At 42.9% G+C, this 19700-nt stretch overlaps 1 protein-coding gene across 1 annotated transcript in view; it reads left to right on the forward strand.

Moving 5' to 3' along the window:
• The window catches only part of LOC144110735 (tyrosine-protein phosphatase 69D-like), a 626192-nt gene that overhangs the window by 590872 nt on the left and 15620 nt on the right, over positions 1-19700 (forward strand). The window contains 15 exon segments of the mRNA XM_077643805.1: positions 2075-2368; positions 4071-4306; positions 4967-5036; positions 5768-5889; positions 6833-7052; positions 7671-7776; positions 9030-9176; positions 12398-12675; positions 13499-13610; positions 15194-15297; positions 17365-17477; positions 17818-17908; positions 18025-18101; positions 18379-18513; positions 19311-19439. Of these exon segments, the coding sequence (XP_077499931.1) occupies positions 2075-2368; positions 4071-4306; positions 4967-5036; positions 5768-5889; positions 6833-7052; positions 7671-7776; positions 9030-9176; positions 12398-12675; positions 13499-13610; positions 15194-15297; positions 17365-17477; positions 17818-17908; positions 18025-18101; positions 18379-18513; positions 19311-19439 (2234 nt within the window).

A 19700-nucleotide genomic window follows, 5' to 3' on the forward strand; every position in this document is an offset into this window, starting at 1 on the left:
TCTGGGCTGCTAAAATCCGTGCACATGGTGCAACCATTGCAACGCTCTCTCTCTCAGCGACAAGGGAAAGGAGGGCTTTCGGGGCAAGGTTGTTAAAGGGAGGGTTAGTTTCTGCTCCTGGCTGATGAAGAAAAGATGAGCGTGCAGAGAAAAGTGGCACGAGTCGCGCGGGAATAAAATAGGAGGATATAAAAATGAAACAGCTGGAACGACATAGTTCCGAGGCCTAGCTGCGCCAAGCCACTGCGGAAACGACCTCTTGACGTAATGCGTTGCTGTTGTTGCCGCTGTAACGCAGAGTGCGCGTGGTTCCGGCGGATGCTTTGACTTCTCTGCCGCTGTCTTTCTCCCCCCGCTCTTCTCCAGTAAGGATGTTGCAGCGAAAACGAGTGGATTAGGTTGGGCACCGAGAGGGCGGAATGAATATGACCTCCCCCCCCCCCCCCCCCCCCCCGCTCTCCAGTGTTCGAAAAAGAGAAGCTGCTGCAGGGCCGTTTGTTTTGTGACATGTGCCCCTCCTTCCGTGCGTGCCTGCGGTGCTGTTTGCGAAACGGCGCGACCATCAAACCGCTCCGGCTTTTTGTGCGCCGGTGCTTTCGCGCAGTGCGTGTCGCAATGCGTACGTTCAGTTTGCATGAGGTCGTTGCTTTATTCGTTTTTGTTTATTTTGCTTTCTCGCATGGCGCAGCTCAGACCTCTGCTCTGGCAGTAGCAACTCACGCCATGCGAGAGATCTAAATAAACCAAAACGTAAACAAAAAAATTGTCTTTACGTTTTTAAAGCTCACCACACTGAACTTACGGGTGGTACGATGGCACCGAAGCATTGCAGCAACGGCGTTTGTGGACCGAAAGTTAACTTTTCAGTGGTGTGTATATATATATATATATGATTCGCACAAATGGCAACTCTCTGAAACTTACTTTTTCTTTCTCTGTACTGAAAATGTGGCACTCTTGTCTTGGACCCTGAAAAACTACAACCACTTTGTTAGGAATGAAATGTAAAGCATTTGTACGGCACGTATCAGCTGTGCAGCTTCGCTCTTAGCTGGTCAGGATTTGTATTGCCCACCGTTGTATTGTCCAAACATTGTCCACAGGTGGAAGGAGTAACGGATAAATTGCTAACTGTGCTAACTGCTATGGGCGCCAATCCCGGGCCGCCCGGGGGCTGGCAACGCCATTTAAATTCTGCTGCAGTGAATATAGTGATAGGCGTGTGCTGTATCATAGCCCCTGCAATTACTCCCGCAATAAAGTGAGAACATGCCGAAGTCTTTATATATTGTCCAATCTGTGTGAACGACCTGCATGTAATCTCGAGATCGAAGTGCGTCAATCAGGTGCTTTGAAACATATCGATATCCTTCTCAGCTCAAACTGTGAGCCCGCTGACATGATTGTGGCCTCTAAATTGAAGGCGAGTACCCAAGTTCACAGTTTAGTCATAATTGCTTTTTACGAACTTAATGTTCATATAGGCTGCAGTTTGTGGCAACAGCATTCCTTGTCTAGTTGAACTAAGCCTTGCGTCTTCATGGCCCCTTAAAGGGACACTGAGGAATGATTGAAATTGCCCTGTGTCAATATATTACCATGTTCTAATGACAAATAGTCTACTTTGGCTAAAAATAAAGTTTTTGCAAGCTAGAAAAACCAGAAAATGAAATATTGCGTATATCACCCCGAACGGTCATGTTGGCAAGCGAACCACGGTCCTGTAAAGACAGGTATTTTTTTTCTTTGAGGCTAGGTCGCATCGCCATTCACAACCCTTACTGTGATCTCAGAGTCCTTTTTTCTTTTCTCAAGTCTGAATTAAGTCCATGGTTGGAAAAAAAAAATTTTTTATATCCTATTTTATTAGCAATAAATGGTCTTTCGCTGCCTAACAAACATCATTATAGCAAGAAAGATCCGCAGAAACAATTTTTAAATTTTTACTAAAAACAATAACGGTTGATTAGAGTTCTCCTCATTGCCTTAGGTTGCTTGCCCTTCACGAGTTCTTACTGCTGCTACTCTTTCTGCAAAGCTCATCGCCTCGCCTTTGCCTTGTCTCTCGGTGCAGAGCCCCCCGAAGTGAACCTCTCGTCGCTGAAGGCTGAGGACGCGCGCACGGCGAAGCTGAGCTGGCGTGTGCGCCACTCGGGCAACCAGCCTGTGTCGCGCTACCACCTCCAGGTGCGCAACTACTCCACCGAGGCCGACTGGCTGGACGTGCACAACGCCGTGCCGCCCAACATGACCTCCTACCTGGTGCACTACCTGGCCCCGGGAGCCACGTACGGTTTCCGGCTCGCCGCCGTCAACTCGGTCGGCAATGGGCCCTGGGAACAGCGCAACATCACCATGCCGCCTGACGGTAGGTGGCGCCGCAAGTAATTGCCGCAATCGTCAGCAAAGCCAAGTCCACTGAATCGCAGTAGCTTGTCATAGTAGTCTCCGGCTACACCTCTGCATGCTACGTGTGACCTGCTTAAAACTAGACAAACAATGGCCTAGTTGGTGGCTCATTTGGCTTATTTCTGGTTGTGCAGTGTGTATGAGATAAAAGGAAACCATAAGACACCCCGCAGTGGACAATTTAGAATGAATTCTTTTTCCCACAGCGCAGATTTGTGAGTCCACATTTTGTGGTGTCATTCCTGTGTGCATTCCTGTAGTCTTACCACGCATTTCAGTTAATAATAATAATTGGTTTTGGGGGAAAGGAAATGGCGCAGTTTCTGTCTCATATATCGTTGGACACCTGAACCACACACACATTTCAGTTATGTGAAAATTTTGTCATTTTTCAACTGTCAGATTTTCTGCCCTCGTCTCCCGTAATGTGTGGTTTTTCATTCTGATGCACTGTCAGTTGTCTGTTTTGTACATCACGCTGTCAAGTTCAATTTTTTTCTCTTAATTTCAATTACACAACACTCAGTAAAAACTGTCACAAATGTAGCCATCATAAAGTTTTAAATTAAAACCGGTGGAACCAATGCCTGCCTGTCATTCTTCTGTGTGAAGCATAATAGTTCAGGCTTGTTTTGCATTGTTATTTACAAAAGTATAAAAACGGGCTGTTCACCACCGTGGATTTTTGAGTTCCACATTTGTTTTTCACAGCGTGTGGGCAGCACTTTGTGCATACATTTTCAACACCCTGGTAGTTGTGCTCATTGCAAGAACGTTTGCAACTCACACTCCCTTCCCTTCTGAACGCTTATACATCTGCACATTTTGACTTATTCACCTGTACTCATAAGGTATTGCGTAGGATGTATACAGAAGGTAGCTACGAACAATTTTCATCCTCAGCTGTGCCAAAATAAGTCTTTGCTTCTGTATCTCATATTTTATGTATGAGAGTGTGATATGTAATAACAATCTTTTTATCCCTGTGTTTACTCAGTACGCTTGAAGTGGTCTTGCGATGTATAGCATTACATTTTTGTTCTTTTGTTTCGTTTTATACGACACCTGAAGTTGAGTCGTTGTTTGTTTGTCTTCTGCTGTTGCCTGTAAAAATGGGGGCTGCGGCTTTGTCAAGCTGTATTTTTACAGCTTTTTCTGCAGTTCCTCTGTCCATATACCTTTGAGGCAGAAATAAATTTATTATTATTATTATTATTTAAAACGCCGCGGTAGCTCAGTGGTTATGACGCTCGGCTGCTGACACGAAAGACGCGGGTTCGATCCCGGCCACGGCAGTTTGATGGAGGTAAAATTCTAGAGGCGTGTGTACTGCACGATGTCAGTGCACGTTAAAGAACCACAGGTGGTCGAAATTTCCGGAGCCCTTCACTACGGTGTCCCTCATAGCCTGAGTCGCTTTGGGACGTTAAACCTCTTTAAAAAACTAAAAAAATAAGTTGTGCTTATTTCACGTACTGTTTGTTGTACAAGTGTGATGCTATTTTGCTGATCTGGCGGCAGTTAAGGTAGCTCATAAGCCATCCTATCGATTTGCTTTTTGATTCTACCGGCTACCTTTGGGTGCTCAAAACAGCCAGCATGCACGAACATGATAGCAAGAGTAATAGAAAAAAAAAACTGCTTTATATCTCTCCACCCAGTTCCACCTAAAATCAGCCAGGTCCACCTGCTTGCAACAACCAATGAGACGTTGGTGTTTGCGTGGCGAAGGCCAAGCCACGACAATGGGGCCAACATCAGCCAGTACCACCTGGAACTGTATCGTCCCGGCCAGACACACCGCAACCAGACAACTCTCTCGGCTGAGCCCCAGAACCGGTTGAAGCACATGTACGTCTATGTGGGCCTCACACCAGGAGAACAATACATCTTTCAGGTGAGTAATAGCAGCACATTGCGACTTGCCTCTCAGTTCCTTCATGCTGCTTATTCTGTGCGGGTACCTTTCAAACCCCTTTGGTTTAAGGTCAGAAGTTGAACCTGTTTCACCCTGCAAAAAAGTAAAAGATATCACAAAAATTTATCTTTCTTTTCTTCAGAGTGATTCGCACATCAATAAAATGATTATGATTTGACTTTTGAGGAGCAAGGGCAGCTTGGTTAAAGAGCTTCATGGCTAACCTTTTTTTCACAAGGTGGGGTCAAAGAAACATTTTCCCAAGCATTTCACTCCAAAGAAATCAAGCAGCAGGCTGGGAGAAAGCTTGTGCCTACTGGAAAACTAGTTGGTACTTAGTGGCACTGGGGATTGCAATAACACCTACATACTAGTAAGATGCTGAAACCACTAGGTCACCACTATGGTAGAGGCACATCTATAGGAATTTGCATGATAAAACTTGATAAAAATAGTGGTAGTTGCACCCCACAGTAGGTATCTTCCCTAATTCTATAATAATTAAGTAATTTGCTAGCAGGTGATAGCACTTCTTGTGCACTTTGTACTTCAAGTCTGTGAAATTGTCACTAGCAGCCCTAAGTACAAAGAGCTTCTGAGGTATCTGAGCATGTTGCTCTGGTTTGCTGCTTGTTTCAGATGCGTGCGTGCAACATCATTGGTTGCGGAAACTGGTCTGAGCAACTGGATGTCAGCACTGCCGATGGAAGTAAGTTGGCTTGCAAGTCCTTTGTGTTTTTCTGTTTTTATCAGATGAGTAGTAACTGTAGTAATGTAGCATTATTAAATTTCACATACATTGTGGGCTAAATTTTCTCTTTGTACTTGCACAGTTATTTCACATGCATCATATACACAGACTGGGTGCTTAGTTTTGAGTATGTAGGATATGGGGCTAGATTTATAGATTTGATTTCATTGTGAGTTTCTTGGTGTAAGGGCCAAAATGAAGCTCAAGGTAGGTTCCAGAGCAGTAGTGCATATAAGGGCACTTCTGTTGGTTTCACATTGTTCCTTGTTCATGTCAGCCCTGAAAGCCCTCACAGGGAGAGCATTACTTAGGGGAAGACAGTGCATTCACGTCAGTAAATGCAATGCATAAAGACCAAGAACATATGAAGAGCAAATGCAGTAATAGCAAACCGCGTAACAGAAAAAGACAGCTGTTACATGTTTCCATTGCAGAAAATGAGTTCTTGAAGTTTCTTTAAGTATACGCACATTTGTGGCTATGCCTTACAACAAACTGTTCCACTCAATACAGTACGAGAGATGAGTGACTTACCATGAACCACAGGTTATGCTTTTAACTGTAAAAGGATGATCCCCATCATGGAAAGATGCAATGCGGAGTCCTTCAGCAAACTACCACTGAATGCTGCCTTGGCAGCCATGTTGTCACTCCGTGGTGTAAATCCTCAACCTGCAACCTCCTTGCAGTGGCTGGTGCGCCGCAGAATGTTACCATGCTCTGCTTTGCAAACACGGAGATGAACATGACTTATGGCATCATCACCTGGCACCCACCTGAGGATGCCCGTGGCACCATTCTTGGCTACAAGGTAGGCAAGGCCATTTTTCGGTCCTTGTTGAGTTGTGCCATTTTTGCAGCTCACTCAGCTCTGTATGTTTATTAGGAATGCTCATTTGATTGCCAAAATCCTTCCAATGAGGCAATGATTGTTACGATAATTTTTTTGCTGGAGGTACGCATCAGCAGACATGGTGCGCTGTAGTAGATAGACTGTGTACCATACTCTTCAACAGCATTTTACTACAATTGAACACTTGTCTTTGCTGCCTTCTTGCTGCCTCTGTTTGCGCTGAAATTTGAGAGTACATCACGAACCCTAAATTTCGCAGGACAGTTGTAAGGGATGTAGTATTGGTCAAGCTCAGGGCAAGCCCAAGGAAAACATTATGCCACTGTGTAGATTGAACAATGAGCCACTTCAGCCATGTGAATCTGCCTACCTGGAAGGAAGCTACCAAAACTAAAAGCTTGCTAATGTGGAAGAGATGAAGCATGCTGAGCAAAACAAGCAAAAGTGCACAGCAAGTGAACTTGAAGGCTAACTTGTAGTGCTGTTGTATTTTGATAGACTTGTCATTGACTGGAACTACATCATTTAAACATGACTTTCAAACGCATGTTTTAACAACTTTACAGTGATGCCTTGGAAAGTGTAAAGCTGTGATGTTCAGAATTTGCCACTATTGTGATTGCAAATCGTTCATGAGACCAAATTTAATCATTTATGTAAACAATGTCATGAATTAATGTTCTCAATCAGCTCCATTCCAGGCTATGCGACACTTTTTACCCATACAGTTTCCTCTTTAGTTGGTTTCACAAGTGCCCAGTGGACTACAGCTTCTTTGCATTTTTTTTTTCTCATCATTCTCGTAACTTTTATGATGCTCAAGATTGGCACATATGGTGACGTAATTGCGTAAATCTGTAAAGCTGCGTATTACAGTTTCTCTCCCACTCCTACCTGCCAGGTCCTTTTGGAAGGGCATGCCTTTTTCCGGCGTGAGACAGGGGTGTTCGACACCGAGCGGCTGAAGGAGCCCCACGAAGTCAACTCGACCACACTCAAGTACACAATCACCATCAAGCCCAACACCAACTACACCGTGCGCATCTGCGCGGTCAACAAGGCCGGCTGTGGGAACCTGAGTGGCGTCACAGCACGCTCTACGTGCACGTCTCCCGCTATAGGTAGACACTGTCAACTGTTTTGAAATCCATTTGCATGTGGTAAATGCTGTAGCAAAAAAAAACAAGCGTTTATTAGTGCTTTTTTTAACATGACATTTAGGAGACCACAGCAAATGAGGAAGACAAACATATCTGTCCAAATATAAGCTCAGTTTTATTTTGGTATATGCACATGAAACGTTTGTTTGTACAGCATCAAAAAAAATGTAATACCCCAGTCACGTGGGCAATCCTAGTGCTTACTTAGCATAAAACACTGACAGCTAGTAAATGACCACACTATATTATACTATAGTGGTACAATATAACAGTCCTGTATTTCAAACATTTATTAAAGGTTTCTCTCACAACAGATAAAGCTTTACAAAAAACAAGTGTGGTGTAAATGCTGACACAGCCCTTTCCTAAGCTTGTGTCCATTGGATAGACATTCCTCTAATCATCTACCTGCGCAATTTGTTTTGGTTGTACATAGTTGTAAACAGAAATCATTTGCTTCTAAAACACTCCAGCCTTTTTGAAAATGCCATTTTACGTGGATGCTCGTAAAACAATGCCTAGGGTTCAGCGTCAATTTAGTGACCACATGCCCAAGTTTCTTTTTGTATTTTTCCACAGGGCCGGCTCAGCTTCCCAAATTCAACCTTCAGAAAATGGGTGAAAAGCGACACAGGCAGCTCAGACTTCACCTCAAGCGAGTGTCGGAGAGAAATGGGAACATTTTGTAAGTATATTTCACTTCGGAAGAGTTGTCTTTCGTCAACTTATATTATTTTTTTCTTACTAATATCTGCTAGCTGCAGCCTTTCTGGAATCTTGATGCAAATGTGTAATGAGAAGCCGCAAGTCATTCTTTTGAGCACATCAGGAGCTAAAAAAAATGCTCTTGATTATCATGCTAAATTCTTTCTGCATATATTCATTAACCTTGTATTTCTGCATAAATGAATGCAGAAGACTAATTGATGCAGTGAAAAATTTTACCATAATATATTCCTTGTATATTTCAGAGCATGCCAAATGTTTTTCTCTCAAGATACAGTGCACTAACTTCTGTATTTCTATAAACAGGATACACTGCAGTTTCAATATCTATCACTGCTTTGCTTTATCCCACTGTTTGTTCAACTCGAAAACTATTAGCTATGGAATCAATTAACCATTAGCACTCTTGGCACAAATCCTGTGAGAGCTGTTTTCTAAGTCATCAAAATAAATCCTCCAGTTCATGAGTTGTTCACTGCCATTTCCAGTTCTAAAATTCAACGTTTATACCAAGAAGCCTTGCACATTCCCTCTAACATAGCAATTGGTTGGGGACATTAAATTTTCATGGTTTATGGTCTGCTTGATGTCTGTTGCAAAAATGGATACACACTGGGGATTCAAACTTTAATCTTGGACAGAAACATTTGCACCCGCCGCGGTGGCTCAGTGGTTAGGGCGCTCGACTACTGATCCGGTGTTCCCGGGTTCGAACCCGACCGCGGCGGCTGCGTTTTTATGGAGGAAAAACGCTAAGGTGCCCGTGTGCTGTGCGATGTCAGTGCACGTTAAAGATCCCCGGGTGGTCGAAATTATTCCGGAGCCCTCCACTACGGCACCTCTTTCTTCCTTTCTTCTTTCACTCCCTCCTTTATCCCTTCCCTTACGCGGTTCAGGTGTCCAAGGATATGAGACAGATACTGCGTCATTTCCTTTCCCCAAAAACCAATTATTATTATTATTATTATTATTATAAACATTTGCCTTGTTTATTTGCATTTTTACAATGCACATGAGAGTTTCTTCAGTGGTGCATGCTTTGCCTTTTGCAATGTCTTTTAGTGCCAGTTCATTGCATGTTTCAAGATGAGCATCTCTAACAATGAAATGTAAACATAGTGGTATTTGCTTCTTGCTAATTACCTTTTTTTTTCTTCAGTTGGCTGAACATGCATCCTTTGATTGTGACATTTTCTGTGCCTATTCTTCCAGGTGCTATAGGGTGATTGTGGTGAAGCTTGCACGTGGAGAGACACTCGAATCTTTGCCCAAAGATCAACGACAGTTGAACATCACATCGTACCACGAGGTTCATCGTGCCAGCAGCAATGGAGCCTACATTGCCGAGGCCATCAGCAGGTATTGTGCATGTAGACTGACTTACGGGACTATATATGGACACACCTAACTTGCTCACATAGCTTTTTGAGGCGCGCTTCTGTCAAGACGAATTTCTGATAAGACAAATTTTCTAGTCCGTTCAAGTTCGTCTTAAATGGAGTCTACTGTATTTCTGTGATGCTTTCATGCTGAGAGTGATACTTCTGTACTCTTTGGGGTTTTATAGACTCAGGCAGATACCTTAGGGTCCTCATTGATGTATATTGGTTGTATGAAGAGTTATGAATGTCTCAATGGCTAACCAAACATTCGATTTCGCATCATTCCTCATGTACTTATATTGTTTCTTTGCTGTAATGTCTGTAGCTTTTGTCACGTCCATAACTCCTCTTACAGCACTATGTAGAAAAAGAAGCATTTGTGGATTACCTTTCAGGGTGATCAATAAACTACACAAGAACAATCTTAATTCTTTTCTTTGTACTAAAATTACAGCTGTACAGTTAAACCTGGATATAACGAAATTGAAAAAGGCCGAAAAATATTCGTTATAGGGAGGTTTTCGCTATATGCAGTTTCCGCGAGAAAGTTTGAAAAATAAATACAGAAGCGAAACCAAAGTGAAAATCGAGGCCATTGAAATGGCCTAGAATACATTTATTGCACTGAAAAGAAACGAGTGATTTTGCTCTGCTGTTTGTTGATGAGGGTCGGCACCACTGATCGCTCGTAGCACATCAAGGTATTTAATGCTGTACCGCCATCGTCCAGCGAGCCCGCGACGCGCCGCAAAACGTCGATGGCATTCAACACTTCATTTGTTGAAGGCATCTCACATGGTGACTCGACCTCTGGAGATCCATCATTGTCGGTCTGACATCGGACACTTTCAACCAGCGCCTCATCCGACATCTCCTCTGTAGTCACGGCACAGTCGTCTGCATACAAAAAGTCGCAGAGCTGCACGTCATCCGGGGCTGCTCCATTCACGCGCAGTAAACCCCAAGCTTCGGCGAGATCGCGCGGCCCTGAAGGCTCCACTCCTAAGTGCTCCTCTTCGTCAGTTTGCGCAGCGTGAACTTCTTTCGTTACGTGGGCTTTTCTGAAACAGTTGGCGATAATGTCCGCACTTGTTTCTCGCCACGATGCTTCAATCATTTCAACTGCTTGGAAAATGTCCACTTTCATTTGCCGCTGAAGACGAATGTTCAGAAGCAGCATTTGGATCAGTCTACGCCGGTAGCTGCACTTCACGCTTTTGATAATTCCTTTGTCAAGGGGCTGTATTAGTGAAGTGCAGTTCGCGGGAAAATACTGCAGTTCTATATTTGAAAGGTCGAGGCCTTCAACATGGTGCGCAGAACAGTTATCTAAGAATAAGCAAATTCTGCGGCCTTGCTTCTTGATGTCTCCATTAAACGCTTTCAGCCAGTCACCAAATATGGCTCGCGTCATCCACGCTTTCGTGTTGGCTACGTATTTCACGGGCATCCGGTGTGTTCCTTTGAAGCACCTGGGGCGGGCACTCTTACCGATAACCAGTGGGACGCGCTTGTCAGTCCCGTCCGAGTTAACACACAGCAAAACAGTTAAACGAAGTTTACTCTGCTTGCCTCCATGGCAGACGTCGCCTTTCAGGCTCAGGGTGCGGTTTGGAAGCAACTGATAAAAAAGAGCGGTCTCGTCACAGTTGTACACTTCGGTCGCGTCGTAGCGCTCCAAAATTGCTGGCAGTTTCTCTTCGACCCAAGAATTGGCAGCATCGCTGTCCGCAGAAGAGGACTCACCACTTATTATCTTTCCAACGATGCCATACCTGTTTTTGAAGCCTTGAAGCCATCCGTTGCTCGCCTTTAGGTCATGAAATCCCAAGATACAGGCGTAATCCCGTGCCTTTTGCTGCAAGAGAGCGCCGCTGATAGGAAGATTTCTAGCTCTCATGTCCATGAACCATGAGAACACAGCCTTGTCCACGTCGGTGTATGTTGACGGCTTTAGCTTCTTCTTTTTGCCGCTAGTACCGGACTCCACTGCACCGCGAATCGCATCTTTCGCGTTGAGTATCGTAGAGAGAGAGCTGGCTGGGATTTCAAATCTGGCAGCTACATCCTTCTTTTTTTCGCCTGCAGCAACGGCGTCCAGAATAGCAATTTTGTCCTCAAGAGACAATATTTTCCGTTTCTTCGTAGACGCATTCATTCTCGATGTGTCAAAGCACTAACGCGACCCGGCGCACAGATATACGAAGTCGAGAACAAAGCACGCACACGCCGGCACGGCGAAGGGAAGGAAGGAAGGAAGGAAGGCCTCAGAAGGAACAAAGAAACAGATTCGGAAAGCGCCAGCTGAAAACAAGTTTTTTTTAGAAACGCGTGTAGTGCCACCTAGTGTCACGCATACGAAGTGAAGTGATTTCTCCAGCGGCCAAAGAGTGGCGCTGCCGGCGCGGAAGCAATAAAGCGGCGCCTGTGCATTATCATCATCACCACCGAGTGGACGGGTGATGATGCTCGCTCGCCGCCGCTGCGAATGTTTTTTTGAGGCGTTCATCGTTCTTGATCATTAACTAACGAAGCAATTGGCACAATTTAGCTCTATGTTCTTAAAATATGGGGAAAAAAGACGAGGCGGTCGACGGGGCAAATTCGTTATTTGGAGGTTCTCTCGCACGGCCACTTTGTTACTTTGAGGTCACAAATACATGGATTTCTATGGGACTGGAGACGGGGAATAGAAAAACTTCGTAAAATCGAGGAATTCGTTGTACGGAGGTTCGTTATAGACAGGTTTAACTGTATAACAGTTTTTTCTCTAAAATTTAATATTTGTTCACTGGACTGCACAAGAACATTCTGAATTCTTTTCTTTGTGTTAAAATTAGTCGTATAACAGTTTCTTTGTAAAATTTAATATTTTTTTCAGTGGAGTGTATATTGTGTCATCCAAAAAGTTTGTGAAGTGCAAGTTTTTTTACTTCTATTTTTTCCCATGATCATATTTGCTTTTGTTTATGTGCACAAACACACACACACATACAAAGTTGAGATCAGTGAAGCCCTTTATTGCTTCTGTAATTTATGCCCTGCCGTTAGTGACACTTACGATGACAAGGCCGCAATGTGCAGCTTGGCACAGTTACACACATCATTCAACAGCTGCAACAAGGCAGTCCTTCATCCCTTTGTTTGTGAGATGTAGCTGCGGCGTCCTGAGTGCATTCCTTATTCTTTTGCCCAAAGCGAGGATTTCGTGGAAGAAGTTATCCTTGGCGACGAGAGGAACCACGTGTGCTCTGCTGACTCTATCCGAAGCACCACTGAAGACTCACACCTGCACCGGAGAGCCACTGACCTCAACATCACCGAGTCTCCCACACCTGCAGTTGAAGTTGAATATGTGCGCGATGGAACACTCGCAGCCAACACAAACTATACCGGCTTTGTTCAAGTCCACGTTCGAGGGTCAAACGGGTCACTGCTGTCTCAGCAGAGTCCATATTTTGCCCCGGTGGAGACAGGTAAGGGCATGTAGCCTAATTTATTTGGTCTTCAATTTCCTAAAAACTCCTCTCACAATGACGGTTCAATATACCTAAATCAAGACTGGTCTTGCTTACTTGCTTGCTAAAGCAAGCACAGCCTCTCCTTAAGTTGTTGCGTGATTATGAAGGGGAGAAGATAGAAATGACGCTGAACGTACCTTGGAAATTGGTCAAGGTTGTCAGCATACTAGGCAGGCATGTAGTAAAAGCTAGAGAGACTAACTTTCGCACTGTGCATTGCATTCCTGTATGCACTAAAGTGTTATGAGAATTATTAGCATCACAGACACATTGCAACTTCAGAAGAGGATTATAATGGTAGTGTCTGTAGTGTATCAGGGGCTTTCAGGGTTTGAGTGGAAATTTTAGTGTCACAAGATAAAAAAGGTAGACAGTCTCATATAGCACAACATACTTTCTGCCCCCCCCCCCCCTTTTTTTTGAGCTTCTTGCAATGCACATATGGGTGTACATTGTTACAACAGAAGCAAAGGGCAACAAAGATTCCTTATTAAAGCGATTAGCATGGAAATTTATGATACATGCGGGTATTAAAGGTGTATCCAATTTTTTTATCACTCCTCTCTCATTTCAGTTTTTATTATCATATGTACAAAGTTTGCATCCAATGGCCTTAAATCTCCATATTTTTTATTGTCTTGGCAGTGTGCGCAGTGATATAAGTTGTACAAAATTGACTGCACGTTTAGCTAAATAAAAAAAATTTCCAATGTGAATGCATATGCATTATGTGCAGTGCAGCTCATAGTATTTATTTTTGTTTCATTTCTCCACACAGGCACGGACCGTAACACCATCACGGCCGAAAGCCCTGCTGCCATCGTTTTCGGTGTGATATGTGGCCTGGTTCTGGTGGCCTTGATGATGGTCATCATTGTCTGCATCATGAAGTAAGATCACTATATTTGTGGGATCACTGTTTGATGATTCAGTCACCCTTAGTACTTTTCCCATTGTCCTGGCAGTTATTGCCCAATACTGCAATGCTTAGAGGAGTTTACCTATGGTTTAATAAGTAATGGAATGAATTCCAAGAGAGCAAATACAGCAGGGCACAGCAGGGCACAGCAGAGAGTCAGATAGAATTAAAAAATTCTGCAGGGATCAGGTGGTCGTAGCTGGCGCAGTATAGGTTGAACTGGAGAGATAAAGGAAATGCCTTTGTCCTGCTGCTGCTGATGATGATGACTGCAATGTTTTCTGTAATTAAGCAGCACTTTGTGCGCAGCACATTTAGAATGCTGATCGTAAGGTTATGCTCGTACAGGAAAACGCATCACTTTGCACGTTACACTGCAGCATGCTCTCAGTCCATTCAATTGTTGAATGTGTGTGGCCCTTACTGCGTGTATCAAGCCTTTGAAGCAAACTTATCAAGAGGTAGGGGCACAAAATTTTGGATCAACAGGAGCCTTAGCAGGTGCTTTTTGGACATTATTGGTTGCCTCTTAAAAGCTTAAATGACAGACAACTTGGGCTATATGTATTCTTTACCTTGCTTTCGGAGACCACGAATGTGAGCTGACTGAAATCGCCAGATAAGCTGAATTTACAGTCATGGTAACATCATTCACAGTAACAAAATGGTGTGATATACTGCGTAGTTGCATGCACAGCATGCTGTCTTCAAAGCTGTCTTGGACCACATGGCTTGATTCATATGTCATACACCTATCAGTGACAGGTTGTTTCAGGAAGTCCAAAGTGAAAACCCAGAGTACAAATTCCACTCCAACAAGCCACTTTTTTAGCAGATGCATGCACTTCATTCAGTACGAAAATAAAAATTACAATCCCAGAGTCTTGTGTAACCATGCACTCCCTAAACCTTTTCTACATTCTCAGTTCAAGGTTCTTGCCAAGCTGAAGTCCAGCTTGGACTGTTGGCTCAGCTGCCAGATAAATTGCATCTGATTCTACCACCACTCTCAGGTTCTTCATAATGCAGCTCTCAGCATCGGCCTCAAAGAGACATCAATAGCAAATTGAAGTTGGCTTATATTAGCTGGTTACTGCATTCTTGTGACAGAGCAGCAGTTTTCACAAAAAGTAGAGCTTTTATAGCTACTAAACACCAAAAACAAATAAAATACAGGCATTGCTGCCACAAATTGTTTTCTCTAGCAAACTGTGACCACATCGAGCACATTTTTTTTTATGTACATGGTCTTCAAAGCTGCACTATACCAACACTCATTTTAAACCAGCGACCTCAAAATGTCTTATGTTCGTGACATCGTCTGTGTCACGGGTTTGGATTGGATGTCAGAAAAAAAAATATTCCATTTTCGATCGATTGCGAATTTTTTCTTCCAGACGGATAGATAAATGCCAACAGTTTCGCAACCGTTAAATTTTACTAAAATCAAAAATAACAAGAAGTTGTCCTGGGTGTTCTTTGATGTGTGCAACTTTGCGTTGTCATGTAGCTGGTGTTATACGCTCACTCTTTTATGGGCCTTTCCACCCACAGGAAGAAAAATGGCCAGCTGTATGAGGACCAAGGTGAGCGGCTGGGTCTCACCGCGTTTCTTCGGAGAACCATTCAGAAGAATGGCCATGTTCCCCGAGCGAAAAGTGAACACATGCTCTTTGCTAAGCATGCTGTGGCTTGCCTGTGTGGTGGTGGTAGCTAACTGCATGCCGATCAAGCTTTCCTCCTTTGCTTATCTGCAACCCAGCCTTCTAGTCTGAAAAAAAAAAAAATGAGGTCTTACTCTCTTCTTTTCTTTTTCTTTCTTGAACACTGAGAAAGCATGGCTCCTCTTTTGATTAGCGTTTCAGAAAGACACTTTGATAAAAATCACAGTACTGCATCACTGCATGTGCTTATCTCTCAACTCTGCTTGTTTTGTGCCCGACTGCACCTGGAATCTGTGTAGATGTTGGTACTTCTGTTGTGATGTGTGAATGTTGTGAAGGTTGTGAAAGTTGCAAAAGTTTTGTAGCCAGACTTAATATGCATTCGTGAACAAATGAAGCACAAACAGGGTAGAGGAAATGAGAACAGAACAGTATAGTAATTATTCAGTGAAGATTACACACTACACTAGCACACTTCATTGAACAAACAGTCATGAAAATGTTTTTTTAGCATGTTCACTGCATCATGGGTAACCTGTGGGTCACGTCATGTATTCACGGATACTAAGTCACATGATGAAGCCATGAGACAGCTCAGTTTTTTCAAAGGGCCTGCGAAAAGCACGCTTCCTAGGTTGCTATTGCCATCTGTTGGCGGTTCTGAGAAATTGGCTTTGCCAGTGGCTCACTGATGGGTAACGCCACACCAGCGAGGGTGGAATATGATGCAGAGGGATTACGGCTGCAAAAATCGCTGCCACAGTGAACACACTAAGACCAGATTCACTAATATTTATCCACCAAAAACCAAAATCTCGCTGCTTTTAGATTCTCTTTTGCATTGTTTTGTTCCCGCTCTCTTTGTGCATGGAAGTGCATATATGTTAGCACAATGGCTGAAAAATCAAAATTAGAAGATAATTTGGGACAGCATAACAAGCTGTCAGCTGCTGCAGTCACAGCGGTTGCAGTTTCCATCATAGGGAAGAGTGTAATTGAATATGACATTATCAGAGGTCAAACTCCTCCATCTCTTCGGTTTTCATATTGCCCCATTGTGTGGTAACTTACTTGACTGTACCTTGCTATTTTGTCTAAAAACGAGGGTTCTTTCTTTTTGCATGATTCTGCTTGTAACTGTGGCTTCTGCACTATACTTACCATTTCCCGAAAGTTCTCTCCCTGTGCATGTTCACTCTCTGCAATCTATTCTAGCAGAACAGTAGAAACTAGACTATTTCATCGCCGAATTGATGAAATATTAATTGCACCGCAAAAATTGTTCCATCACAGTCTGTTTTAAATGCAGTGCCTGGGTGCTTTCATGGAGAGGCTGTGTAGACATGCCTTTGATGAACAAGAAATTCTGCAATATTTTCTGAGTTACATTTATATTATTCAATTAATTAAAGCAAGCCTTGAATTTTGGAGACACTATTGATACATTCTTTTTGTCCCTGCCACACACTATTGTAAGCATCAGATGGTCACCTTAACTTTTATACTACGTAGTGGTATTACCTATACCCTCAAACTATTTTTTGTACCCTATCATAAATGGTATTACACTATATTATATTACATTTATTATATTATATTACACTGTTATATTGTATAATATTACGTGCGTTTGTTATGAAGGGAATTTTTCAATACTGCATCTTTGCATACTGTGAACAAATATACTTCACTACATCAACATTATATTCACAGCCTTCATTTCGTGGAGTCACCTGTGACTGGTATCTATGAATGCTCACTAAACCCACCCTGTGGCAGATTCTTCTTACTCTGCATGGTTAGCTGCTCTTCATGCTTTCTTCAAAGAAGAAACCCCCAACACTTCCACACTAATCAATTCTCCGTGTATCTGAGGCTACAAACATCTCACTAATTGCATCGTTAGTGCATGCTGTGGTTAAAATAGGTGGTCTGGAATGGCACACAGACAGTTCAGCTCATTCTTATCCTGCACTCGGCCCATGAAGACTTGAAATGACATTTTCTTCGCATGAAGACCCATGCACTGCATGTAGAACTGGAACTCTGGTGTCATTTCAGGAGGCAGCTTCATGAACTCTCCCAACTCAATCCCCATCTCAGCGGACAACTTGCCAACAGCCTTCGTGAAGCGGCACTGTGACAGCGACCTGCTCTTTCAGAGTGAATTCGAGGTTTGTATTTGTGATTCGTGTTTGAGTGTGGAGACATTTACCATGGGTCATCTGGGCAAGATTGAGTGTAAATCGTTCATTGATGTAGGAGGAACATGCAATCAAGGACAGCTTGTCGCTGGCCATGTTTATGTTTTGTACGCTTATGTTACACTGTTGCAACCTTTAAAGCATGAATCGAATATTTTTTGCTGGTGCAGAGGGGACAGACATTCATAACTTAGTTTGAAGCAGTTGTGTTTATGTTCGTCTTTCTTGTTATTGTGTGTCGCAAAGTTACTTTGCGTGTGTTGAATTCACAGCAAGAGAAATTCATCCATGTATAACTCTGCCTCCATAGATGTTGCCTGAGAAATTCAAGGACAGAACGACATACGCATCTGACACTCCAGAAAACATGCACAAAAACCGCTACCCAGACATCAAAGCTTGTGAGTATACTTTGTATTGATCTTTCTTAAATTCTATATATACATCATCTTTATGTGATTCCAAATCAGTTCTTGGCTGCAGCTGCCTAAACATATGTTTTCATGCTTTTCTGCAGTTGACCAAACAAGAGTCAAGCTGTCTCCCATTGATGGCATTCCCGGCTCGGACTACATCAACGCAAATTTCGTTGAGGTAATGCAGCTCTATTAGAGCTCTAGATTTATTGTTACAGTTGGCGCCGTTTTCACAATTATGAAGTTAAGGTATGGAAAGGCATAACAAACAAGAGATGTTATGGTTGTGGGCTCAGTGTTGTAAATATAAATATACATGTAAATAGTTGATTCAAGTTAGGCTTCCAAAAACTAGGTATACAGCGTCTCCACGTGGGACCAGTAAGATTGAATTATGTTTTGCTTACTGTAACGGGCCTCCGATTTCATGTTTTCTGTTCTTGTCATCCTTGCAGGGCTTTGGTGGCAAGAAGACCTTCATCTGTGCACAAGGTCCGCTCGAACGGACAGTGACAGATTTCTGGAGGATGATCTGGGAGCACCGTGTCACAGTTATTGTCATGCTGACTGGTATTGAAGAAAATGGAAAGGTAGCATGTCTCTCTAATCTGCATTATCCCATTGTTTGTCAGCTGCATGCACACTTATGTGCTGACTTCCGGTAAATTGATTTATAAGGTACCTTTCAGCATTTTAATATTATCATGCTTGTCGTGTAGAACTAACTATATTTACTGTCATATTTGTCGCAACCCGTATTGAAAGTACTTTTGTGACTTTCCCATCAAGTTTAATAGTAATTGCTACACTGTTTTGATAGCAGACTGGCTGCTAGCATAAGCCAAACCAGTCTAGCGGGAGCCAGAGAAACGCACAAGATATTTGAGATAACATAGGAAAACTTGGAAACAGTGAATTTGTTTAAACATTCAAGTGAGGAAGGCATTAAGCTAAAGGCTATAAAAGCCACACTGAGGTCATTGTCTGATGTAGAGATAGTGAGAGGAGGAAGTGAGGGAATAAACTTTACAAACTTTGGTTTTGATGATGCCATACTATTGTGTTATACTTTTTCAACAAAACATACTTGTTTTGTAACATCACTTAGCTCATCCACTTAGCTACTTCGGCCAATATCACAAAGTTTGTAAATTACTTCTGAAAGCAAGGCTCATCAAAGTACACATTTGAATACGTTTCGTGCATTTTCTGCTTAGAGCAACGTTGTTCTGCGGTGCTTCACAAGTGTCGTGTTAGGTTTTAAGTTTACACTATGTGATTGCCCTCAAAATTTGAATTCTTCAGTCAATAAAAACTTTTGTGTTTATGATGCAATACTATTGTGTTATGCTTTGAAATATGTTTATTGTATTCTTTCTTAAAACAGATCAAATGCGCCCAGTATTGGTCAGACGAAGGCATCAAGGAAATTGAGAAGCAGTACACCGTCAGAGTTATCACAGCGAAAAGATATTCAGACTACGTTGTGCGCCGATTCTTTGTTGAGCACACAGAGGTACATCTTTTCCTGCATGCACGTTTATTCCTTATTCATTTTGACGGTGCATCCTTTGGCGTTCAACGTAAAACTGCATTTTTGCTCTAGTCAGATTTTTTGTCCTAACTTGAGACCAAGTTGGAACGAATGCTTAAACATATTGGTTGTAAATAGGAAGTTAGTGAACAGAAAGGGAGCAGTGCTTTCAACAACTTATCCATTTTGTGCCCAGTATGGGTTTTCACGCTATATAATGTGCTCAGAACCTGTGTGTCAGTC

The sequence above is a fragment of the Amblyomma americanum genome, chromosome 11 (genome assembly GCF_052857255.1).
Source record: "Amblyomma americanum isolate KBUSLIRL-KWMA chromosome 11, ASM5285725v1, whole genome shotgun sequence".
NCBI classification, from domain to species: Eukaryota; Metazoa; Arthropoda; class Arachnida; order Ixodida; family Ixodidae; genus Amblyomma; species Amblyomma americanum.